The 21945-nt window shown below is 64.8% G+C and overlaps 3 protein-coding genes across 4 annotated transcripts; all 3 read right to left on the bottom strand.

Annotated features, from left to right (window-relative positions):
- Positions 1–1449: 1449 nt before the first annotated feature.
- Positions 1450–9212, bottom strand: CCNL2 (cyclin L2). Of its 2 annotated transcripts, XM_062190276.1 has the most exons (11): positions 8937–9212; positions 8373–8447; positions 8179–8288; positions 7378–7498; positions 6525–6589; positions 4479–4578; positions 3898–4002; positions 3674–3815; positions 2754–2865; positions 2599–2679; positions 1450–2472 (listed from the first exon to the last, which is right to left on the bottom strand). In XM_062190276.1, exons 1-11 carry the CDS (start codon positions 9210–9212, stop codon positions 2118–2120), a joined length of 1542 nt encoding a protein of 513 aa, XP_062046260.1. In that variant the 3' UTR covers positions 1450–2117. The 2 variants fall into 2 exon arrangements, with proteins under 2 accessions (XP_062046260.1, XP_062046261.1); XM_062190277.1 differs by lacking the exons at positions 1450–2472; positions 2599–2679; positions 2754–2865; ... (1 more) ...; positions 3898–4002; positions 4479–4578 and adding an exon at positions 4585–6163.
- A 1604-nt stretch (positions 9213–10816) lies between these two features.
- Positions 10817–15102, bottom strand: MRPL20 (mitochondrial ribosomal protein L20). Its single transcript, XM_062190279.1, has 4 exons — positions 14954–15102; positions 14755–14865; positions 12788–12865; positions 10817–11141 (listed from the first exon to the last, which is right to left on the bottom strand). The coding sequence occupies exons 1-4, from the start codon at positions 15038–15040 to the stop codon at positions 10968–10970; spliced, it is 450 nt and encodes a 149-aa protein (XP_062046263.1). The 5' UTR covers positions 15041–15102; the 3' UTR covers positions 10817–10967.
- Positions 15103–16337: 1235 nt separating this feature from the next.
- ANKRD65 (ankyrin repeat domain 65) lies at positions 16338–20154 on the bottom strand. The gene is made up of 4 exons (XM_062193097.1): positions 20113–20154; positions 19798–20000; positions 19151–19682; positions 16338–18469 (listed from the first exon to the last, which is right to left on the bottom strand). The coding sequence occupies exons 1-4, from the start codon at positions 20152–20154 to the stop codon at positions 18062–18064; spliced, it is 1185 nt and encodes a 394-aa protein (XP_062049081.1). The 3' UTR covers positions 16338–18061.
- Positions 20155–21945: the final 1791 nt, after the last annotated feature.

Consider the following 21945-nt stretch of genomic DNA (forward strand, 5'->3'; position numbering starts at 1 on the left):
GAGAGGAAGAGTTAATCAGAGATCTTCCATCCCCTGCTTCACTCCCGAAGTGGCCGCAGTGGCCAGGGCCGGGCCGATCCGGAGCCAGGAGCCTCTTCCGGGTCTCCCACGTTAGCAGGGAGCTGGATCAGAAGTGGAGCAGCCGGGACTCGAACCGGCAGTCATATGGCGAGGCTTACCCTGTATCACCTTTTATTTATTTGACAGGCAGTTAGACAGAGACAGAAAACCCTTCCTTCCGTTGGTTCACTCCCGTAATGGCCACCACGGCCGGCAGAAGCCAGGAGCCAGGTGCTTCTCCCGGGCTCCCATGCGGGTGCAGGGCCCAAGCACGTGGGCCATCCTCTGCTGCCCTCCCGGGCCACAGCAGAGAGCTGGCCTGGAAGAGGGGCAGCTGGGACTAGAACCCGGGGTGCCGGTGCTGCAGGCGGAGGATTAGCCTAGTGGGCCGCGGCGCTGGCCCCCGTATCATCTTTTATAAACATGTATTTGAAAGGCAGAGCAGTCTTCTGTCCGCTGGTTCACTCCTCACTTGGCTGCAACAGCCAGGCCTAAGCAAGAAGCCAGAACTGTAGCTGAGGCTCTACGTGGGCGGCAGGGCCCCAAGCCCGCCCCTCCCCTGCATGCCCTGGCCGGTGGGGCCCCATCTCGCCCTGCACACACCGGTGCCCGCAGCCTCGCTGAGCAGCGTGGAAGGGCACAGCCCAGGCTTGGCTTTCGGGGTGCTCCCTGGGCCCCCCGGCATCAGCATCGGTGGGAAGAGGCAACTGGGCGAGCCCCGAGACTGCAGGAGCTAAGTGGGGTCTCCACTCGGGAAGAGCATCTGCCTGCAGGGGGCACAGGCCCAGGTGCCGTCGGCCAGCCTGGTGAGCCAGGGCGGCAGCTCCCACAGGGCAGCAAGTCGGCTCACTGGGGCTGCGTTCACGCAGCAGCCTGCTCAGGGCCTGGACCCCGACCCACAGGGCCCCCAGCCAGGCCTCATGCAAGCCTAGGAGCCCAGTCCAGGGAGGGAGTGAGAGCCAAGCAGCAGTGCGGCCGGTCCCCTCCCCTCTGCAGTGTCCGGGGTCCACAGGATGGCCGCCCTGCAGACGTGCCTTGGTGCACAGACTGCCCAGGGGCCTGGGGTGGGCGACCCGTGTTGTGCTCCTGGCGTGTGGAGCCATGCTCCCTGGTCCTGCGCCTGCCAGCACCATGACCGGAGACCGCCGGCCCTCCCCTGGGCTGCTTTTTCCTCCTAGCACTCCCCAGGGCCTGCTGTCGGGGCCCTCCTCCAGATCCCAGGGCAGGGGTCCCACAGCTGCCCCCAAGCCCCTGGGGCCACTGCTCAGAGGTGCGTCCTGGGAGGCGACCACCAGGGTGCCATGGGGAGAGCCGGCCTGCGACGCCTGGACCTCGGAGCACTTCCGTCGGGGCCACAGCTGCCGCCCGCGGCTGAGCAGACGCACAGGCTCAGGACAAAGCCAACACTTTAATGAGCAGGGAGTCGGGCAGCAACTGCCACGGCCCTCGAGTGGAAGCCGGCTGGGCCAACTGGACAGGCCAGCATGTCGGCGGCCAGTCTGCAGTGTCCGCGTGTCCTGAGTAGTTTATCCATCCACACATAGCAAACTCGAGGAGCTGGTGCCCGCACTCAGCACTGCAGATAAAAACAGACGGCTCCACACGGAGCCAAGTACCTCTCGTCTTAAAGATCGGGATGCCCCACGTGGGCCAGCGCTCAGCTGGCCGAGTCCAGGTTCCCAATGAGCGTCCACACGAGGCTCTGACCTGTGTGCCACACGCTGTCCACGTGCTCAGAGCCTGAGGGGCTAAGGCCGATTTCTCACCGCAACACTGCAGACAGGGACCTGAGAGCCACTCTCGGCATCGTCACCGGGCCTCGGGTCAGGAGGGGACAGCCAGACGTTAGCACCAAGCCACACCCACAGGGCCCTGTGCCCTGCTCTTCTGCTGAGCTGCCCGTGGGGTTCCGGCCGAGGTGGGCCTTGCACAGGGGCGCCACGCCGGCTCCTCAAGGCCATGTCCAGGTTCACCTTAGGTCCAGCATCGAAGACCATTCCAACCAGAACCGTGCTCAGGCCGCTGGAGCCGAGGGCCTGGGCAGGTCCGGGTCTGCCTCACCTCCGGTGCCGGCTGTGTCCAGGGCGGCCCCGTTCGTGGCGACGGCCTGTGCGCTCGTACGACCGTGAGCGCTCCGGCCGCTCGTCTCTGTAGTAACGACTTTTCTTCTTGTATTTGCCAGAGTTTTCTGCCCGCTCCCGTGACCGGCTTCGCGAGCGGGACGAGCTGCGGCTCCGAGACTTGCGTGGCTTCTGGGGGGGGCACTTGCAGTCCTTGGGCTTCCGAGGGCCCCGCACCTCAGAGCTCCTGCAGGGGGCGCTGCGGGGCGCCTGCCGGGGCGGCGAGTCGCTGCGGCTCCGGGAGCGGCTCTGAGACTTGGACCCGCCGGACGTGGAGCCGCTGTCACTTTTCCTGCGGAAGGGCACACCTCCACCTGCGTGACCGCCGGACCCGGCCAGGGGCTCCCACGGCACCTCCACCCACCCTGGGAGAACCACCCAGCCGGGCGTGGCCCCACGGGGAGCCCCGGGCACGCACCTCCTCTTGGGCGACGCGGACCGAGATGGGGACCGCGAGCAGCTCTGCTCCGGGCTCCGGCTCCCGCGCGCCTTGGGCAAGCTGTGAACGGCAGTGGAGCGGCTGCAGACCGGTGCCTGCGGCCAGCCCCGCCACGCGGCGGCACCGCACCTTACCCGTTCACCGGGCCGTCGGCCTGGGCTCTCTTCGAGCCCTCGGCTCTCCTCTTGGTGTCCTTGACAGGCGGGGGGGAGGGTTTGTCCCCCTTGGCTTCCTTGGGGGATTCCACTGGGGTCAAGCACAAGGGAGAACCACTCAGAGAACTGTTCAGAGAACGCAGGTCAGCACAGCCGGAGGCGGCCGCTTCCCGTTCCCAGCCTGGACGGGTGCGGGCGGGCGGACGTACACATGCGCACGGGCTCCCCTTGGGCTGGCCGTGGGCGTCCTGACAGCATCAACCTGTGGCCCCAGTTACGAGCCCTTCATCAGCGTGGGCACCGTGCTCCCCGAGCCACTGCCTGGACGCCCACAGCGCGGATCTGAGTCCAGCCCGCCCGGCTGCAGGCGACGCCGTGCTCGGGTCCCTCCCGGGGTCAGACCTCTTGGGCCTGGCTGTTGTGGGCGTGGGGAATGACCAGCAGATGAAAACACGTTTGTATATGTTTATGTATGTGCATCTAATGTGCACGTGTGCGCAGTCTGTGTAACATGCATGTGTGAATGTGTGTATACAACAGGTGTGTGTGCACAGCACGGGTGTACAAGTGTGTGTGCACACATGCACATGTGCGCGTGTACCAGGCGTGTGTACATAACAGGCGTGTGTGCACACATGCACATGTAACAGGTGTGTGCACGTGTGCCAGGTGTGTGTGTGCACATGTAACAGGTGTGCATGATCTGCGGGCAGCTGCATGAACACCCTCAGAGAGCCTGAGGAGCTCCCCGCCAGCCTGCACGCCCAGCGCGCCCGTGAACGGTGCGATTTCTACGTTAATTCAAAGGATAAGGAGAGAACACAATGACGAGACTGACCCCCTCCAGGGCCCTCGCCTCAGTGTCACCGTGGCCTCAGAACCTCTGCCCTGGCACTCACCTGGCTTGGGGCCAGGCGAGAACCCTGAGCCGCCATCCAGCACCGGGGCGCCCACGGGCAGCTGGCCCCTGGCCTGCGCCTTCGCCTCCTCGATCGCTTGCCGCCTCTTCTCCACCTCACCTTCCAGGTGTGCCAGGTCCACCTGCGAGAGCAGAACCATGTGTTCAGAACCAGGCACCTCTGAGCAAGCACAAATGCACCTGTTACGTGAAAAAACATGCAACCTTCTTCCGTGTATAAAGCTGCAGGATTTTCAAGCAAATTTCTCGAATTTCTTCTTCAGTTGCTCCAAACAAAAGAAACCAGTGAGGACGATTGGGCAGAGGGATCTGCAGACACAAACGGCCCCACATCAGCTCCCCAGCAACCACCACCAGCCCTGGGGCGAAGGGAACCCCGCTCGGCCGGTGCTGTGGCGCCAGCACCCTGTACAGGTGCCAACCGGTGTCCCGGCTGCTCCACTTCCTATCCAGCTCCCTGCTAATGCACCTGGGCAGGCAGCGTGAGACGGCCCAAGTGCTTGGGAGATCTGGATGGAGCTCCAGGCTCCTGGCTTCAGACTGGCCCAGCCCCAGGCATTGCAGCATTTGGGCAGGGAACTGGCAGATGGAGAACCAGCCAACCTGTCTCTCCCTCTGTCACTCTTTCCGATCAATGAAAAAAAACAAAAAAACAAAACCAGCCTGTGGGTCCCCAAGCAACCTGGGCCCAACTGGGCCCGAATTTTAAGTGTTAAGACACAAAGGTTTCCAGAGACTGGAGGAAGAATCGGACCCGGCCCTCCCAGCGGTGGCGCCACGCTGACCTCCAGTGTCCGGGCGGCGAGGTAAATGCAGGCACAGGCGATGCTCTCGGGCTGGAACCGCACAAACACGTCTGTGCGCAGACTGTCGTTCATGTAGTTCCTGAAAACCAAGGGAGGAGGAGCTGCAGCGCACAGCCCCAGCCCCAGCTCCAGCCACGCCTCCCACGGCCCTGCTGCTCCCTCCACTGCTCCTACAGCCTAGAGCTACAGGCCTGGGGCGTGAGGCTACCCAAGGACATCCTAGCTGCTTCCTACGCAGACAGGAGGACATATTACTGGGGGAAAAAGCTGGCTGAATGTCAGGCGAGTTGCTATGAAGAGAACCGACTTCAACTTGACTTTCCCTCAGCTCTGGCCTGCTCCATGCAACGCACACGGCCTCAGAGCAGCCTCCTGCAGCAGTCGGAATGCACTGATTAAAGGATCCAAACGCTCAACATCCACGGTGCAGAGACATGCAAACTCAAATGGACCGGCTGAGCCGCGGCCACGAGGCTGCCGGGAGATGCGCCGTCCTCCTGCGTCCTGCTCGTCCGAGAGTGCCCGAGGCCTGGTCCTTCTCTGGGCAACTGAGCTGCTACTTCCACGAGGGAGTCCACGGGCACCGGGGACAGTTCCCCTGGGCGCAAGGCGGGGCCAGGGGTGCCATGCAGAGGAAGCCAGTGCCCAAAGGGGCGTCCTCTTCTCGGGCTTAGACAGCCGTTTCCAAACTGTCCCCATTCAATAAGGAGTCTTAAAATGAACATTCACAGAATCAGACAGAAGCAACAAAATACTCCGTTTCATCACCGTAAGAACATCTTTAAAATTTTATCATACTTCAGAAGAGATATAGATACAAACTTTACATTTTTCAAAATGTTAAAACATTTAAAAACCATCAATATTTGTAACGTTCTCCTTTACATACATTACTTCTCTAATATGTAAGAAACTACATTTCTCTAAGATTTAATAGATTAAAATCAGATTTAAACTGGTTTCATCAGCGTTGTGACACAAACAATCCCATGAGAACACTCGAAAGGCCATAAGCGGCAGTGAGCCCGGGAATCGGCCGCACCCCGGGGGCACACAAGTCAGGCTGCGCCCTGACGGACTTCCGGCCCCCACCCCCACCCCACCCCAAATAAGCCCAGGAGAGGGCAGCAGACAAACCCACCCAGACCCCCAGGGACGGGTAAATTCTGGATTCTACAGACGCCTCTGGCAGGGCAGCCCGGCAGCCCGGCAGCCTTCTAGCCAGCCCTCAGCACTCAGGGCTGCGACGTCAATCCATTAACATTAAGTTCAACAACAAAGTCCTCAAATTACGTAAGTCACTGCCACGTTTGGAGTAAGTTCCCACAGTCGAGTGTCCGTGGAACTTAGACGCACACCTTTTCTAAGAATGCGTCAGCTCTAGAGACGGCCCCACAGCCCAGCCCCCGCCCTCGCTGTGCCCCAGAAGGCACGGCATCTTCCATGTGCATTTACCAGCTCTACGGATACGGTTACCAAAGCTCGAGAGGGTTAGCAAGGAGCACAATCGTGAGGGCCAGCAGCAGCGCCGGCCGTGGCCACTACCGCGCGTACCGCCAGTCTAGAGCAGCCTCCGCTGGACAGCCTGACGTCGCCGCTGTCCCTGCACCAAAGCGCTTGGACAGCACAGGAGAAGTCTTAGTCACTTACCCTCAGAGGCTACCCTTCGATTGAAAGAGTACAGAAAAGAAAGTCAAAACGGGTTCTCTGTGATCATAGCACCAGACAACTCAGTCAGCAAAGCCACGACCCTCAAGATTCAACTCCACGGGGAAATTCACCACGCGACCCCGACTCTGCACTGCTACGGCAGCTCACCCCAGCGCATGCAGCCGGCACGCGCACGCCGCAGCCGACGGCCCCGGGCCAGGGCTGCAGCCCCACAGGGACACCCACTGACTGCTCTGTCTCTCGGCAGGCCTGGGGGAGGCTGATGGGCACCAGGACACCTCCAGCCCACAACCACGTCACGGGGCGACTACCCACTGCCCTTGCTGGACATGCGGAACAAGGAGGTCAACTCACCATGAGGTCTGGACCAGGTGCTGGCTGCGCTCGCACTCTAGCACCTGAAGGTACAGAACGATGATCTGCAAGACACGGGCGGGCAGTTATCCCGGCCCCGCGGGGGCCGCAGCGCAGTCCCGCACCGCTCACGGTGCCGGCACCCCACCGAGTGCGGCCTGCGTCCCATCCAGCTTCCTGCTGTGCCTTGGTGGGGGAGGCCTGGATGGAGCTCAGGCTCCTGAGCGCTGGGGCCATTTCTGGAACCGCTGGGTGATCTCTCTGCTGCTCTGCCTTTCGGATCAATAAATGATAGCAAAACAGAACCTGTGCGAGCCCTCAGCAGCGGTCCCTGGTCTGGTGACAGCTCGGCCAGCTGGACAGCCCACGGCACAGGCGCCTCGTCCTCCCTTCAACACCTTTTCCATCAGCGACGTCAGCCTGCGCCAAACGTCTCTGTGCCCCAACCACCAACTACGTGGTGGGCGACTTCCTAAAGTTAGATGAATGCCAGCAGGTGAAGCGAGACGCAAACTGGGCGGCAGGGGAGACCCCGGTCGTGTAAGGACACAGGCGACGGCCACCGAGCCGCTCAGGGCGAACACGGGGCAGCCTGGCTCTGGCTCAGAATGTGTCCACCCCTGAGGGAGCCCGGGCACCACCAGACCACCTGGACCAGCTGAGGTCAGCTGCTGACAAGGTCGTTCCAGAAGATGTCACCTCTCAAACTCAGAGCCTGCACTAAGATGAGCAGCTCGGACCAGGACTGGCGAGCACAGGAGCGTCCGACACTGACCGGACTCGGCGGGGACACAGCGGGGGGGTGGCAGGGACACAGCAGGGAGGCGGGGCAGGCAGCCAGCCCGACACCCACCTTGTGAGGGTGCTTCACGTGGACGCAGAAACCCAGCTCCTTCAGAACCCGTCTCTCGGCCTTGATGATCTGGTTCTTCAGGTTGACGTAGTCTTGGTCCAGCAGCAGAGGCGCGGGCTTCCTGCAAACAGAACACGTGGTCTGCAAAAGGCTCAAAGGCAGGCAAGGCCACAGGGGCGCAGAGCCCACTCAGCCTGGGAGCCCACACACTCCCTTCACGCTCCGCGCTAACCCGTCGCTCTCTCCCCGCCGGCCGCCCTAGGGGAGGCGCGTGAACGCCCAGCGGGCCTCCCCTGTGCTAAGACCACTGTGACTCAAGGGCCAGGACGGAAACCGGACAATCGCTCAGAGCAGCACGTCACCGCCTGTGGGGCCAGTTCCAGCTGCTCCCCATTTACTAGGTCTGCAAACACCTGATCCACCGGGACGCGGCCCAGCACCTCCTCCCACCTCCTACACTGCACCTGGCTCTAGGGGACTCACAGCACCCAGGTGGGCACGTGGTCATAAACACTCGCCAGTGGGAGCGCCGACAGACCCCGTTCTGTCAGCGTTGGGGCTCGCAGCTGGCTGGACAGACAGCACCTGCATCCGAGACCAGGCGAGGCCGATTCCAGAGGCCTCTGTGGAGCCCGGGGGAGGCCAGGGCCCCGGTTCCGTTTCAAAGCCAGGGGCAGCCCAAGGAGGCATCTCTGGCCAGTGCCCAGGGCAGGGCCAGAAGCACGCGGGAGACCAGGGCTGATGTGGGCGGACAGGAAAGCCACCCCGCTAGGCTGTGCCCGCCCCAGGCCCTGGACCCACTTCTCTGCCCGCAGCTGCCGCAGGCGGTGGAACACGTTGATGACGTCCCGGATGCGCCGCGGCGCCTCCTCGATCTTGGAGGCCAGGTGGACACAGGCCATGGACACGTGCTGCAAGGCAGGCGGACAGACGCTTGGCCACGTGCCAGCGGACTCGGCACAGGGCTTGGACCGGGCCCGCCGGCTTCCCCTCACCTCCATGGAGTGCTTCACGAAGGACTTGGTGTAGAAGAAGCGCTGGAACAACACTTGCCCGGTAGCCATGGCCACCTGGAAAGGCAGAGAGAGCGTCTGTCACGGTGGCTCCGCGCGACCCGAAGCCTCGGGCTCGGGCTCCAGGGGGAGGTCCGGGGCGGGTGGGGGTCAGGGGTCGGGAGTCAGCCAAGATCGGGGGTCAGGGGACAGAGAGGGTACAGGGTCCGGGCGTTGGGCCAGGATCGGGGGTCGGGGTCGGGAGTCGGTATGGGCGTGGCCTCCGGGGGCTGGACCAGGATCGGGGGTCAGGGGTCTGGAGTCGGGCCGGGCGGGGGATCCAGGGATTGGCCAGGATCAGGGGTCTCGGCGGGCGCAGGGTCCGGAGGTCGGGCCGGGGCGAGGCTCCAGGGGTCGGAGGTCAGGGGTCGGGCCGGGCGGGGGCTCCGGGAGTTGCAAAGGATCGGGAGTCAGGGGTCGGGAGCGGGCCGCGCCGCGCCCACAAAGGCCCGGCCGCCCTGGCCGGCGCGGCGGTTACCTGGCCGGGGCTCGCGGCCGCGCCCTCACCTGCGGCAGGCGGAGCAGGATGCCGGCCGCCTGGATGAGCTCGCAGCCCACCACGCGGAGGTCGGTCTCCGTGTCGGTGTCCAGCCCGCTCGACATGGACGGCGTGAAGCGGAGCTTCTCGTCAGGCAGAAGGCAGTTCTCCAGCGTGATGAGCACGCCCGAGTACAGCCGGTCCCCGATGAGCACCCCCTGCGGCCCGGGCGCCGTGCCGCCCGAGCTCGGGGCGCCGGCTCCCGCCGCGGGGCCCAGCGGCCCCGGGACCGCCGCCGCCGCCATCTTGTGCCGCCGACTCGCCTTCAGACTCCTTCCCGGCGGGGCGGCTCCTCGCACCGCCTCCCGGCGCCCCCGTCCCCGCCCCCTCGCCGCGTGCCATTGGCCGGGCAGGGAGTCCGCCCCGCGCCATTGGCCGCACGGCCCGACCGTCAGCATCGCGTCAGGCGCCGGCGACGGAACCCGGCGCGGGGGCCGACGGAGCCGGCTCGTTACCCGGCGTTCCCCGCGGCTCCGGCCCGTCCCGGAAGCGCGTCTGCCCCGAGCGCCGGGTCCGCCGAACGCGGCACCCGCTCCGGGCTGTGTCCTGGGGCCCCGCGTCCACACGGATACGCCGTGTCGCGTGGGAGCGGTGACTCGGGAGCCCGCGGGTTCGGAGGTCTGTCTCTGCGGGGCCGGGCGCGACGGGACAGGGATGGCGAAGTGGCCGCGGAATCACGCGCGAGGCTGCCTGGGCAGGGGCAGGTCCTGCGGGCGCTCCCCGGAACACCTCGTGGGTGACCCCACGCGAGGGCAGCGGTGAACACTGACCGGCTTTCCTCTGCTTTGCCGCCAGGGTCGCGCTGGGGCCAGTCCACACCACCGCAGCCCAGGCTGGCAGCTCCAGGACAGAAGGGACTTGCTCTTTGCAGGATCCCCGCGCCCCCCTCCCCCCCAAATTCGTTTCTCCGTGGCATTCTCCAGGCCAGGGGAGGGAAACCGGTGCCTCCAGCCGTCTGGGCCCTGGGCTCAGGCGCACACCTGCAAAGGGAGCACTGGGCTGGAGGGGTGTGAGCTGGGGACACGCAGCAGTCACCAGGGGGCTGGCCGGACTATGCAGAGGTCACGCCTTGAGCGCCTTAAGACCCTCTGAGCAGGACCCAGCCCCAGCCTGTAGAAGCTGGGGTGCAGTGACAGGTCCCAGGAAGGGACTCCTGGGCCGTGCAGTAATGGGAACAGAAGCGTGGATGGAGAGTGGACAGCATGGAGCCGGCTCCAGGAGCGGGGTGTCCAGGTGCCCCTGGCGGGGACGGAGGACCCAAAGACGAACCCGTTGTTTTCTGGTTCCAAGGGGACATCTCTTGAGTCGCTGGGGGTTGTGAGATTTCCTGTGGACCTGGGCAGCGCCGGCCCTTACTGAGTGAAGCCAGGTACTACCCGGTGGCTTCCACTGGTGGGCTCACTGAGCACGCTCCTGGGCTGGAAGGAGTGGAACCATTGCTGACGGACCCTGCTGGGCAGCTGGGAGACCCAGGGCAATGGGCAGGAGTGGGGAGCGGTTCCATTTCACAGGCCCCCTGGGGAATCCGGGCTGATGGACGACCTCGGCCATCACACTCACTGGCATCTGTTCCTTGCCCTTGGACCTCAGCTGCATCTCGCACCCTGTGGCCTTTACACCCCTGTTCTTTCCCATGTCCCCACGGCCCCGAAAGACCAGTGCCAGGAATTCACCTCCGTCCCCTGCCCCCTGCCCCCACCCACCCCTCCTCAACTGTAAAAAGGCTGGGCCCTGGGCTGGGGGCCCTCTGCCTGTGTTCCGTCAACGTGCAGGTTTATTTTCTGAGCGAGTTCAGTCTGGCTGTGGTGCGCACAGTGCGTCCTCTGTCCTGACACCGCCCTCTACAACCTCAGAGCTGGACACGTGGGCTTTATTTGCAGACAGTGGAAGGTGGCTCTGGGAACAGTTACAAGCGACACTTGCACACTGCTGATGAATTCTCTCCCTCCTGTGCTTGCTGTCAGCACCAGCAGGCAGAGTGGCCTCCCAGCGCTCCCAGGTCAGTGGTCCCGCGCCACTCGGGAAAACACGCCTTCCGGCTCCCGGCCGTCCCCCAGGGCCGCAGCAAGTCCTTCCTGTCGCCTCCTCTCGGCCAACGCCGCCAGGGACTTAAAAGTCTTGGGTTCGTAGATGGCCAGGTCTGCGAGCACCTTCCTGTTGAGCTCCACCTGGCACTGGGAACAGCAACAACGCGCGGCTCAGTGGACGCAGCTCCCCGACCAACCTGCTCAGAACGGGGCAGCCGGGGGCAGGACCCGGACCTGGGACGGAGGGGCTCCCTGGGAGTCACTGTGTGAGTTCCCACCGGAGCGCAAAGCCAGACATCCTGAGGGATGAGACCACAGGGGATTCCGGGCTGCCGTGGAGGCTGGTGGGCTCTCTCTCTGCACCTACGGCCTGGGCACCTCGAGCACAGCCCCAGTCTCCACCAGGGCCGACCGCACCCCTATCACAGTGGCAGTGAGAGTCCTGGCTGGTCCCTGTCCAACCCAGCTCCCTGCTAATGGCCTGGGAAAGCTGCAGAAGATGCCCCAAGTGCTTGGGCCCCTGCACCCGCCTGGGAGACACAGAAGAAGCTGCTGCCTCCAGGTTTCAGCCTGGCCCAGTCCTGGCTATTATGGGCATTTGGGGAGGGAACCAGTGGATGGAAGATCTCATCTCTCCCTGCCCCACCTCCCTGTCACCATTCCACAGAACATTTCCCCTAAGTTAAAGCTTCATCCACTGTCATCAGAAATCAGTCAATGTTGGGGCTGGCACTGTGGCGCAGTGGGTTAATGCCCTGGCTGAAGTGCCGGCATCCCATATGGGCGCCGGTTCTAGTCCCGGCTGCTCCTCTTCCAATCCAGCTCTCTGCTATGGCCTGGGATAGCAGTAGAGGATGGCCCAAGTCCCACCCGCGTGGGAGACCCGGAAGAAGCTCCTGGCTTCGGATGGGCGCAGCTCCAGCTGTTGTCATCTGGGGAGTGAACCAGCCAATGGAAGACCTCTCTGTAACACTTTCAAATAAATAAATCTTAAAAAAAAAAAAAAAAAAAAACCAGGCCGGCGCCGTGGCTTAACAGGCTAATCCTCCACCTTGCAGCGCTGGCACACCGGGTTCTAGTCCCAGTCGGGGCGCCGGATTCTATCCCGGTTTCTCCTCTTCCAGGCCAGCTCTCTGCTATGGCCCGGGAAGGCAGTGGAGGATGGCCCAAGTCCTTGGGCCCTGCACCCGCATGGGAGACCAGGAGAAGCACCTGGCTCCTGCCTTCGGATCAGCGAGATGCGCCGGCCACAGCGGCCATTGGAGGGTGAACCAACGGCAAAAAGGAAGACCTTTCTCTCTCTCTCTCACTATCCACTCTGCCTGTTAAAAAATAAATAATAAGTAAATAAATCAGTCAATGTTAACCCTTTCAAATTAAACCTCGTCTTCCCTAGGTCTGTTTATTTGAAAAACAGAATCAGAGCAAGACAGAGATCTTCCATCCAGGGTCACACCCCAACTGGCTACAGTGGCCTGGGCTGGGCCAGGCTGAAGCCCGAAGCTCCATCCGGGTCTCCCTCGTGGAGCAGGGGTCCACACCCTCCGCGTCTTCACTGCTTTACCAGCACATGAGCAAGGAGCTGTGGGAAGCAGAGCAGCCGGGACTCCTGGCTCCTGCAGGAAGCTGCGCTGGCCTCTGCAGACGCTCAGGGACAAGCTCCTGCCCTCCCCTCCGTAGAGGCCAGCACCTCGGAGCCACACCCCGTGCGTCCAGTGTGCTGAGCCCCAAACCTTGCCAGGCTGGCTCTGGGTTGGCGTTCGCTGTTGGCAGGGCCGGATCCTCAACCATACCTTAATTAAATTGGAAACGAATGCTGGGTACTTCAGGCCGTGCTCCTGGGAGGCAGCTGTAATTCGGTTAATCCAGAGCTGAAATGAGAGGGGGAGAGGCGTCGGGAGGCCCTGCTGGGCACAGGCCTTCGGCAGAGCACACAGAAAAGCTGGTTTCACTGAGAGGGGGCGGGGGCAGGGGCAGGGGCCAGAGGCGCGGCTCCTCTTCCAGACCCCAGCTTCAAGCCCCGTAAGGCAGGGAAGGCACCACCACGGGCTCTGACCCAACACACGTCTGTCAGACAGAAGAGTGACAGACCCCGCGGCAGATACAGCTCCTGGTCTGGCACAGACGGGCACGAAGCCGGGGCCACCCGGCCTGCAGGGAGGAGGGGTGGGTGCCCGAGCCCGCGCACAGGAGCGAACCTGCTGAGAACAGCGCCCTCGGAACCGTGCCGGGCTCAGCAGCTCCGGGAGATGAACTGAAGCAGGTCAATTCTGGTGCAGAGTACTGAGCCCCAGGCACTGCTTTCCCACGATCTCCATTTTACTCGGCTTTTGGAAAAAGCGGGGGGGGGGGGGGGGGGCTCATCTTTTTTTTTTTTTTTTTTTTTTTTTTTTTTTTGACAGGCAGAGTGGATAGTGAGAGAGAGAGACAGAGAGAAAGGTCTTCCTTTTTTGCCATTGGTTCACCCTCCAATGGCCACTATGGCCGGCACTGCGCTGATCCAAAGCCAGGAGCCAGGTGCTTCTCCTGGTCTCCCATGGGGTGCAAGGCTCAAGGACTTGGGCCATCCTCCACTGCCTTCCCGGGCCACAGCAGAGAGCTGGCCTGGAAGAGGAGAAACCGGGATAGAATCCGGCGCCCCAAACGGGACTAGAACCCAGTGTGCCGGCGCCGCAAGGCAGAGGATTAGCCTGTTAAGCCGTGGCGCCAGCCCATCTTTTAAAACAGCACCGAAGGGGCCGGCGCTGTGGCCGCAGCGGGTGAAGCCACTGCCTGCACCGCCGGCTGTGATGCCCAGTTCAGTCGCAGTGGGTCTGAGTTGAGAGCCCCGACCCTTCAGTTAACGGGGTTTTTATAGGGTTTTCAGAGACATTCTATACATCATGGTACCATTTAGCAAATCATCTCATCCCGCGGGAAATTCAAAGGACATCCCCTAGAGCTGATTAGTGCATCCAGTGGCGGGAACGGACCTGCTAAAGGTGGTGGGATGGCTTGGGGTTGATGCCTTTTGAATTGATTGGCCGAAGCACGGGGGGTGCACGTGCCAAACTGCAGGGTCTCAGGTAGCTAGCAATCACCTTATCTGCCCTGAGAAGACGCCGGGGACTCCAGGTATTTCTCTGTTAATCGGCTGTTGCTAGGAGAGTTTATTGCAAGGTGAGCTCATTTACTTACTTCTGGCTTAGGGTTCGGGGCCTGGTCAGGCCCAAGTTACAAGATGGAGGCCTAATTTGACACAGTTACACCTTGATTCAGGCTCAGGTCTCACACCGGCCTCTCACAGGGGCGCCGGCTCCTGTCCCGCTGCTCCACTTCCGATCCAGCTCTCTGCTGGGGCCTGGGGAAGCAGTGGAGGATGTCCAAGTGCTTGGGCCCTGCACCCGCTTGGGAGACCAGGAGAAGCTCCTGGCTCCGGATCGGCGCAGCTCTGGCCATTGTGGCCACCTGGGGAGTGAACCAGAGGGCGGAAGACCTCTCCCTCCCTCTGCAACTCTGCCTTTCAAATAAACAAATCAATCTTTGAAGCCCATTTGCTCCCGCTACCCGGGTGACTCCTCAAGGGCGTGAGAACGCGCGGGGCCGCCGCTGACGTCGCCCCAGATCGGAGCCGGCGCGCGCGGGGCCCCCGACTGCCACCTCCCTCCGCTCGTCCGGGCCACACTCCTAGCGCGCGACCGCCCCGGGCCCTGGGGCTCAGCCCGCGCGTGGCGGCGGTGGGGACACGGGCAGGGCGCGTGGGGGCGCCGGGGACGCTTACGGTCCGCATGGTCCTCTTCTTCAGCCTGCGGGCCTGCGTGCATTTCACGAAGGCCCTGGTCACGGCCCGGACGGCCAGCCGGTAGCAGCGGTTCTTCCTACCCCGGAAGTGCTGGGTGGACAAACGGGAGAGCGGCGAGGTCGGCGGGCGGCCGCGGCCCGGAGCGCCCCGGCCCCGCCGGCGCGCGCGGCGCACTCACCCGGGCGTGCTGCAGCACCTCCTGCACCCGCCAGCAGCGGTCGGTGAGCCGGCTCCGCAGCCACAGCTGCGCCGTGAGGAAAACCATGGCGCCCCGGGGCCCCGCGGCTCAGCGCTCCCGCCGCCCCGCCGCCATGCCGCCCGCCGCGGAAGCGGGGCTCGCGAGCGCTTCCGGGGCGCCGGCGGCACGAGCACTTCCGGGGCGCCGCGCGTGCGCGTTGCCGTCCGGGGGCGGTGGGCGTAGGCGTGTGCTGGCGGGCCCGGGCGACGCGGCGGCCGGCGCGGCGGAGCGGGGACGGGGGAGTCGACCCTGGCCTGTGTTGGCGGGAAGCAGCCAGTCTACCCCGGGCAGGCCCCTGGAGAGCGAGGCCCGCGGGGGAGCCGCGCGCGGTGCCCGGCGCTGGGGTCCGCAGCCCTGTAACCCGCGGACAGAGCTCAGCTCCGGGGAGCCGGGCTGGACGCGGGAGGGGGGCAGTCCGGCTGCCCCGGCTGGGGGTCGGTCCTTGGCGGCTGCGCCCCGAGAGACCCCTGTGGACGAGGCGGCGGCCGTGTGGGAGGCGCGGCGTGGGGCGAGCGGCCTCTTGCAGCTTCGTACGCGGTGCGACTTTAAGTTGGAGAGAAATTGCCGGACCAGAGTCCCCGGGTCGCTTCCCCCAGGGGCACCGGCTGTTCACGCTTTGCCCCATTTTGGTTTTAAGATGAATTTTTCGGACGCACCTTCCGTCCGCTGGTCCACTCCTCAGTTGGCGGCACCGCCAGGGCTGGGCCAGGAGCTTCCCCCTGGCCTCCCACGTGGGGGCAGGGACCCACGCACTCCCCCGGCTGCGTTAGCCAGGCGCTGGAGCCGAAGCAGAACCTGCTGCGCCACACGCGGGGTCTTGGAGACCGGGGATAGTGTCTGGTAGAGGGAGTGGGGGCGGCAACACAGGCCGCAGAGACACTGCCCGGGGCTCCCACATCTCCGAGTGCTTGGCTACCCTGCACCTTGGGAAGGATGGGCAAGGCGTGGGCCCCCGGCACCCACGTGGAGACCCAGAGGGGGCTCCTGGCTCCGGCCCGGCCCTGGCTGTTACAGGCACTGGGGCAGTGAACCACCAGACGGGAGATCAAATAAAGCGAAAAGAGGACGTGAGCGATGCCGTGTGGCAGCTCTCCGGACCGGGCAGAGGGTCCGGCGGGCGTCCGAGGCCTGAGGGGCAGCACGCCTGCCCGTCTCAGAGAGCAAGGTGGCGACGGGGACGGGGGAGCCATGCTGAGTAACAGCACCCTGAGACGTGGTGGCCTGGCACAGGGCTCCCGCTCACCATCTCGCGAGCCGGGCAGTTCCGGGGCTGCCTCACGCAGTAGCAGTCGGGGAGGGGGAGCTGGGCCACCTGTCCCCTCAGGCAGTCTCGTCTCCGCATGCTATCTGTGTGGTCTTCCTGGGGCAGCAGAGGAGGCCATGGTGTCTGCCCAGAGCCCCCACCCGGTGCCCCGTCCAGTGCCCGCCCAGTGGGAAGGCAGAGGCAGCCTCACCTTTCCCACCTGGCCGGGGGGGGGGGGGGTCCCCGTGGCTACAGAAGCCACCCAGTGTCACCTCTGGGTACCCCAGAGTCCTCCACGTGATGGCGTGCAGAGGACACCCGGGATGGCAGGTGCAGGCACAGCCACACCACGTGAGCGGGAGCCACTGGCAGGCTGTGAGCAGGGGCAGCACAACCCAAGGTGTGGAACCGGGTGGTAGCTGTGTTTGGTGTTGGCTACAGGGAAGCCAAGGCTGAGATGGACCCACTGGGTAAGGTCTGGGCACGAGTGGGGCAGCTTGCACCACAGTGGACACAGCGGGCAGCTCTGCAGGGCCCGAGTGCTGGCCAGCTGGGTGTGTCGTCCATCCAGCATTGCCCCTCCAGCCCTCACCTCACTCCATCCTCTCCCGCACCCACCTGAGGGTCAGGCCAGCGCCTACCCAGGAGTAAGTGGTTGCCACCTCCCAGGTGCCGGCTGTGCCCAGGGCGCACACTGCCCAGCCAGCAGAGTCCCTGGCGGCCTCCCCTGCCCTGCAAGTTCAATCCCACAGCTGACCCGGGCTCAGGGGCGCCATGGTGCTGACCTGCCACACCAGCTCTGCCTCCAAAGAGGAACTGTGTTCCATAAAGAGCAATAAAACCCTGACCTTGCCAGCATTGTGGCTCAGTGGGTTAATGCTCCGCCTGCAGTGCTGGCATCCCATACAGGCACTGGTTCTAGTCCCAGCTGCCGCTCTTATCCAGCTCTCTGCTACGGCCTGGGAAAGCAGGGGAGGATGGTCCAAGTGCTTGGGCGCCTGCACCTGCACGGGAGACCCTGAAGAAGCTCCTGGCTCCTGGCTTCGGATTGGCCCAGCTCCAGCCACTGCAGTCATTTGGGGGAGTGAACTAGCGTATGGAAGACCTCTTGCTGTCTGTAACTACCTCTCAAATAAGTCTTTAAAAACAAAAAACAAAAAACAAAAATCCTGCTCTTAAAGCAACTGACGACCATGGCTCCTTTCCTAGGCGTCTGGGAGAGGCGGGCAGTCAGAGACAACAACCCCGAGTCTCCAGGTTCCTGGAGATGCCGAAGCCAGGGCACGGCGGCCTGGTGCTGCTGCAGGGAGAGATGGGGACACACGGGACACACCGGGGAGGGTGGGCTCAACCTGTACTGAGGTTTCTGTGGGCAGCTCAGCTGGCCTCTGTGCTCGGGCGGCCCCTGGCCCCTGGTCCCAGCCCTGGTGACACTGGTCCAGAGAAACCTGGTCTTGGGAGGGCAGTGAGGCCAGCGGGAGGTCCAGAGAATGGGCTCCACACGGCAGGGCGCACTCCAGCAACCGCAGCCCTTGGCTTGAGCACCAGGCGGCCAAATACAACATCTAAGAAAACACACAGCTGGGGGGGTGTCGGGATTTGGTCACAGCTGTTGCCACAACTCAGCCTTTACCAGAGAGCCTGCAGGAGCCGCAGGTGGGCACGCTGGGGGGGGGGGGGTTGCGCTCCATCCCAAGACCCAGGACCCCGTGTGGCTGCCGCCTCCTCTAGATGCCTCCAAGCTGAGGTCTGCTCTGCCCAGGCGCGTGGCCGGGAAAAGCAAGGGCTAGGGAGCCAGACGCCCCTCAGAGGGCAGGCGGCACGCGGGGCAGGCCCCCCTCGGACATCTGGGCCACCTCACCCCACCGTGTTCTCAGGCCAGGGCTGGCCCCTCTGCTCAGCAAAAGTCCCACGGTGGCACAGTGGTCATGCTCCGTGGCCAGGTGCAGAGGCGTCTTGTGCAGCCAGCCAGCAGCGTTGACCTGTGCTCCCTTGTCCAGCAGGTGGCTGGCGACCTCCACGTGGCCCCCCCGAGCGGCGTGGTGCAGGGGTGTGAGGTCCAGTGAGTCCCGAGTGTCCACCTCAGCTCCCCAGGCTACCAGCAGCTGGACGGCAGGCAGGTGTCCCCGGGCAGCAGCCCTGTGCAGCGCAGAGCGGCCATGCCTGTCCTTGAGGCTTGGGTCTGCCCCGTGGCCCAGCAGCACCTCAATGTCCTGGAAGGAAGGGGAGAACAGGGGCCACCTCAGCCTGCATGTGGGAGGGGCTGGGGCCAGGAGGAGCCACTTGTCAGCCGCCTGCTGACCAGACGCTGCCCCTCCTTGGTAAACGGCCAGAGCCCAGGACACCCCGGCAGGGCTCTGAGTGGAGGTGTCCACTGTGCCCCAGTGAGCCACAGATTCAAGCCTTGGGGCGGCTGGCATGGCAGGGTGCACCGGCATCCGTACGGGAGCGACAGCTCAAGTCCTGGCCACCACACTTCCCATCCAGCCCCTGCTGGTAGCCTGGGAAAGCAACAGGCGATGGTCCAAGTGCCTGGGCCCCTGCACCCACGTGAGAGACCCGAATGAGGCTCCTGGCCTCTGGTTTCTGCTTGATCCAGTTGGCTGTTGGGGGCATTGGGGGAGCGATTCAAATTCATTCTCTCTCTCTCTCTCTCTCTCTCTCTCCACACACACACCCTCACTTCCTGTTTGTCGCTCTGCCTTTCAAACAAATAAAAATATTTTTTTTAAAAAATCTCAAGAGTTGGTGGCGGCCGCTGTTCCTGGGACTGGGCTGGACCCCAGCACCGCCCGGGTCCGTGGTAACATTTTCCAGAAGGGAGCCGGAAGCAAGGCCGGGGGTTCCCTGGGGCTCTCCGGGGCGGCCACCCCCCTGGGGACAGCCGCACCTACCTGCTCGCGGCCCAGGCTGGCCGCCAGCCCCAGCGCCGTGGCCCCGGAGCCGTCGGCGGCGTCCGCCTGCGCCCCGCGCGCCAGCAGGAGGCGCAGCGCGGCCCCGCGGCCCGCCCCGGCCGCGGCCAGCAGCGCGCCGTCCAGCTCCGCGCCGCCCGCCGCCAGCAGCTCGAGCACCGGCAGCCGCCCGCCCGCGGCCGCCCAGTGCGCCGCCGTCCAGCCCCGCGCGTCAGCCAAGGCGGGGCCCGGGCCCGGCGCGGCCAGCAGGGCGGCGGCGAGCGGCGTGCGGCCGAGCGCGGCGGCGCAGTGCAGCGGCGTGAGCCCGGCCCCGCAGCGCGCCGCCGCCGGGGCCCCGCGCCGCAGCAGCAGCTCCGCCACGCTCGAGTGGCCGTGCCAGGAGGCCTCGTGCAGCGGCGTGCGCCCCGCGCAGTCGGCGGCCGCCGCCGGGGCCCCGCGCCGCAGCAGCAGGTGCACCAGGTGCGCGTGGCCGCGCAGCACCGCCAGGTGGAGCGGGGTCCGGCCGGCGCGGTCCCTGCGGGGAGGCAGCGGGGTCTGCGGGTGGCCGCGCCCCGCCGTACCCCTCGGCCCTCCCCTCCCCGGGAGGGGACCCTGCCCAGCTAAGATCCTGCGCCCGGCCAGGGGCCCACCTCTCCTCGACGCTGGCCCCTTGCCGCAGCAGCTGCAACACCAGCCCCACGGGGCCCCGCCACACGGCCCGGAGAAGGCAGCCAGGGCCCTGGGCGGCTTCCGCGGGGGCCTCCTCGGAGCCCAGCTCCGTCCACCGCAGCTCCTGCTCCGCGTCCTCCCTTGCCAGGTCCCACTTGCAGCACTCGGGTCTCCTGGCGTCGACCTGGGGAGAGTAGGGTCCCGCACCCACCCTACAAGGCCTCTGGCCAGTCCCGCCCAGTGTCAGCCAAGGAGGAGCCCCGCCGGGGCTTAGCCTGCCTAGGGGCTTCACTTACAGCTACCCTCAGGGTCTCTGTGTGGTCCGGGGTCTTCTCCATGGCTGGCCGGTCCCCCCTGCAGGCTCAGAGCTGGAGTACCTGCTCCCCAGACAACCGAGCTCACCTGGGGGGAGGGGCCGCCCTGGCTCCACCTCCTGCCCATGGGCTGGCGGAGTCCACCCAACACTGTTTACCCAGCAAGTTAGTGGGAGGCCCTGCCTGCCAGGCTGCAGCCCCCCGCCCTGGCATCCCGCCTGCCCCCCCCCCCACACCCCCACTCAGCCCCCCTCCCAGGGAACACAGGCCAAAGCAGGTAGTTCCAGAAAGACAAGCAGGAACTCGCCTGGGGGCCATGGGCCCCATCCCACCACCCCGAGCACAGCCTTCAATGTGCCCCGACTTGCCTTGGAGACCCCCCACCAGGACTCCTGGGGTCCCTGGGGCCCTGCCCTCCACCTGACCTGTCCCTGCTGGCTAAGGTCCCCTGGGGCTCTGGGGCTGCCCTGTCCCTGCTGCCTAAGGCCCCCCCTGCTCTGGGGCTGGCCTGTCCCTACCGGTCCCATGAGGTTCAGCCCTTTCTTCCCACACAGCGTTTACATGAAATCCAGCTGGATGGGGGGGGGGGGGCTAGGGAGACAGCAGCGGGGGCGGTACCTGGGCAGGGAGGCATCCCAGCAGAGCTGGTGCCCCCAGGGCAGGGCCTAAGTGGGCCTTGGAATCCTGCAAACCTGGGTCCAGGATACCTGTCCAGTGTCCAGACGGGAGACGCTGCCCTGCCGGCTGACCCCATGGCCTCTCCCCTCCAGTACCCGATGGGGGTCCACGAGGAGGCAGCAAAGTCGGGCCCCTTCCCATCCTGGCACCACTTGGACCGCCAGACGCCAAGGAGGAGAGGAGGTCCTGGGGTCCCCGTGGGGACCTGCAGCAGCCCTGGGCTCCCACCTGTGTTAGTCTCTCCTGAGCCCTTGCCATTGCCCGGAAATGTCTGCTTGTGCTGTGGCAAACGTCTTCCTTTCTCTTCTAGAACGTTCCATGGGGCAGGTCTCGCAGCCATCAGCCGCTGTGGATTGCTGTGAGCGGCAAAGGCAAGTTGGGCTGAATCCTCAGGCCCCTGCCACCCTGTGCCACAGGATTGGCTTCCATGCTGGCCCTGGCCCTGGAGACATGCCTGACTCCCAGGAGACAGACAGGCAGACAGAGGCCGCCTGTCTGCCCAGGGCGAGCTGTGGAGCTGTCGGAGAGCCAGTCCACAGGGCGCACCTGCAGGGCAGCAGCCTCCCCAGCCCCTTGGCCTGGGCTCCTCAGAGCCTCGGGCACTTCCTGGCACAACCTTGGAACTTGATCCCGCGTCCTGTCCTGTTGGTGGTGTTTGGAGGCGGGGGCTTTGGCAGGTGATCAGAGTTAGATGGGGTCATGCCCCCCCCCCCCAGCAGCTTTGTAAGAAGAGGAAGAGAGACCCCGCGGGCACCTTGCCCTGTGTGGCCCGGACGCCTGAACAGGCCCCGGAGCCAGGAGCCGGGTGAACGTGCGCTCTTCATGGGTGACCCCGCAGACACCGGGAGCCCCAGCAGCAGCCAGCGTCGGCCAGTGAATGAGGGCCTGGGGAGGGCGTGGATGGTGCAGCTTTTCTTTTTTAATCCCAAATTCATTATCTGAATAAAGAGGCACCGGGCACGCGGTGTGCACTCGGTGCGCCCCATGTTGGAGTGCCCGGTTCACGTCCCGGCTGTGGTGCTTCTGACCCAGCTCTCTGCCAACCCCGCGGGAGACCCAGCTGGAGCTCCAGGCTCCTGGCTTCAGCCTGGCGCAGCCCTGCCTGTTGTGGGCGCTTGGGGAGGGAACCAGCGGATG

The sequence above is a fragment of the Lepus europaeus genome, chromosome 5 (assembly GCF_033115175.1).
Source record: "Lepus europaeus isolate LE1 chromosome 5, mLepTim1.pri, whole genome shotgun sequence".
Lineage (NCBI taxonomy): Eukaryota > Metazoa > Chordata > Mammalia > Lagomorpha > Leporidae > Lepus > Lepus europaeus.

What these genes read in the sequence shown, in the direction of transcription:
- ANKRD65 (XM_062193097.1), bottom strand. Translation starts at nt 20,154, where the DNA reads ATGGAGAAGACCCCGGACCACACAGAGACCCTGAGGGTAGCT. An exon ending in GGGGCCAGCGTCGAGGAGAG is followed by an intron (nt 19,683 to 19,797) that starts GTGGGCCCCTGG and finishes GCCTCCCCGCAG; the next exon opens with GGACCGCGCCGGCCGGACCC. An exon ending in CCAGCCTGGGCCGCGAGCAG is followed by an intron (nt 18,470 to 19,150) that starts GTAGGTGCGGCT and finishes CCTTCCTTCCAG; the next exon opens with GACATTGAGGTGCTGCTGGG.
- MRPL20 (XM_062190279.1), bottom strand. Translation starts at nt 15,040, where the DNA reads ATGGTTTTCCTCACGGCGCAGCTGTGGCTGCGGAGCCGGCTCACCGAC. An exon ending in AGAAGAGGACCATGCGGACC is followed by an intron (nt 12,866 to 14,754) that starts GTAAGCGTCCCC and finishes CTCTCATTTCAG; the next exon opens with CTCTGGATTAACCGAATTAC. An exon ending in TCGTTTCCAATTTAATTAAG is followed by an intron (nt 11,142 to 12,787) that starts GTATGGTTGAGG and finishes TGCTGTTCCCAG; the next exon opens with TGCCAGGTGGAGCTCAACAG.
- CCNL2 (XM_062190276.1), bottom strand. Translation starts at nt 9,212, where the DNA reads ATGGCGGCGGCGGCGGTCCCGGGGCCGCTGGGCCCCGCGGCGGGAGCC. An exon ending in CGGCAGCTGCGGGCAGAGAA is followed by an intron (nt 7,499 to 8,178) that starts GTGGGTCCAGGG and finishes TTCTGTTTGCAG; the next exon opens with GAAGCCCGCGCCTCTGCTGC. An exon ending in CACCTGGTCCAGACCTCATG is followed by an intron (nt 4,579 to 6,524) that starts GTGAGTTGACCT and finishes CTTGGTTTTCAG; the next exon opens with GAACTACATGAACGACAGTC.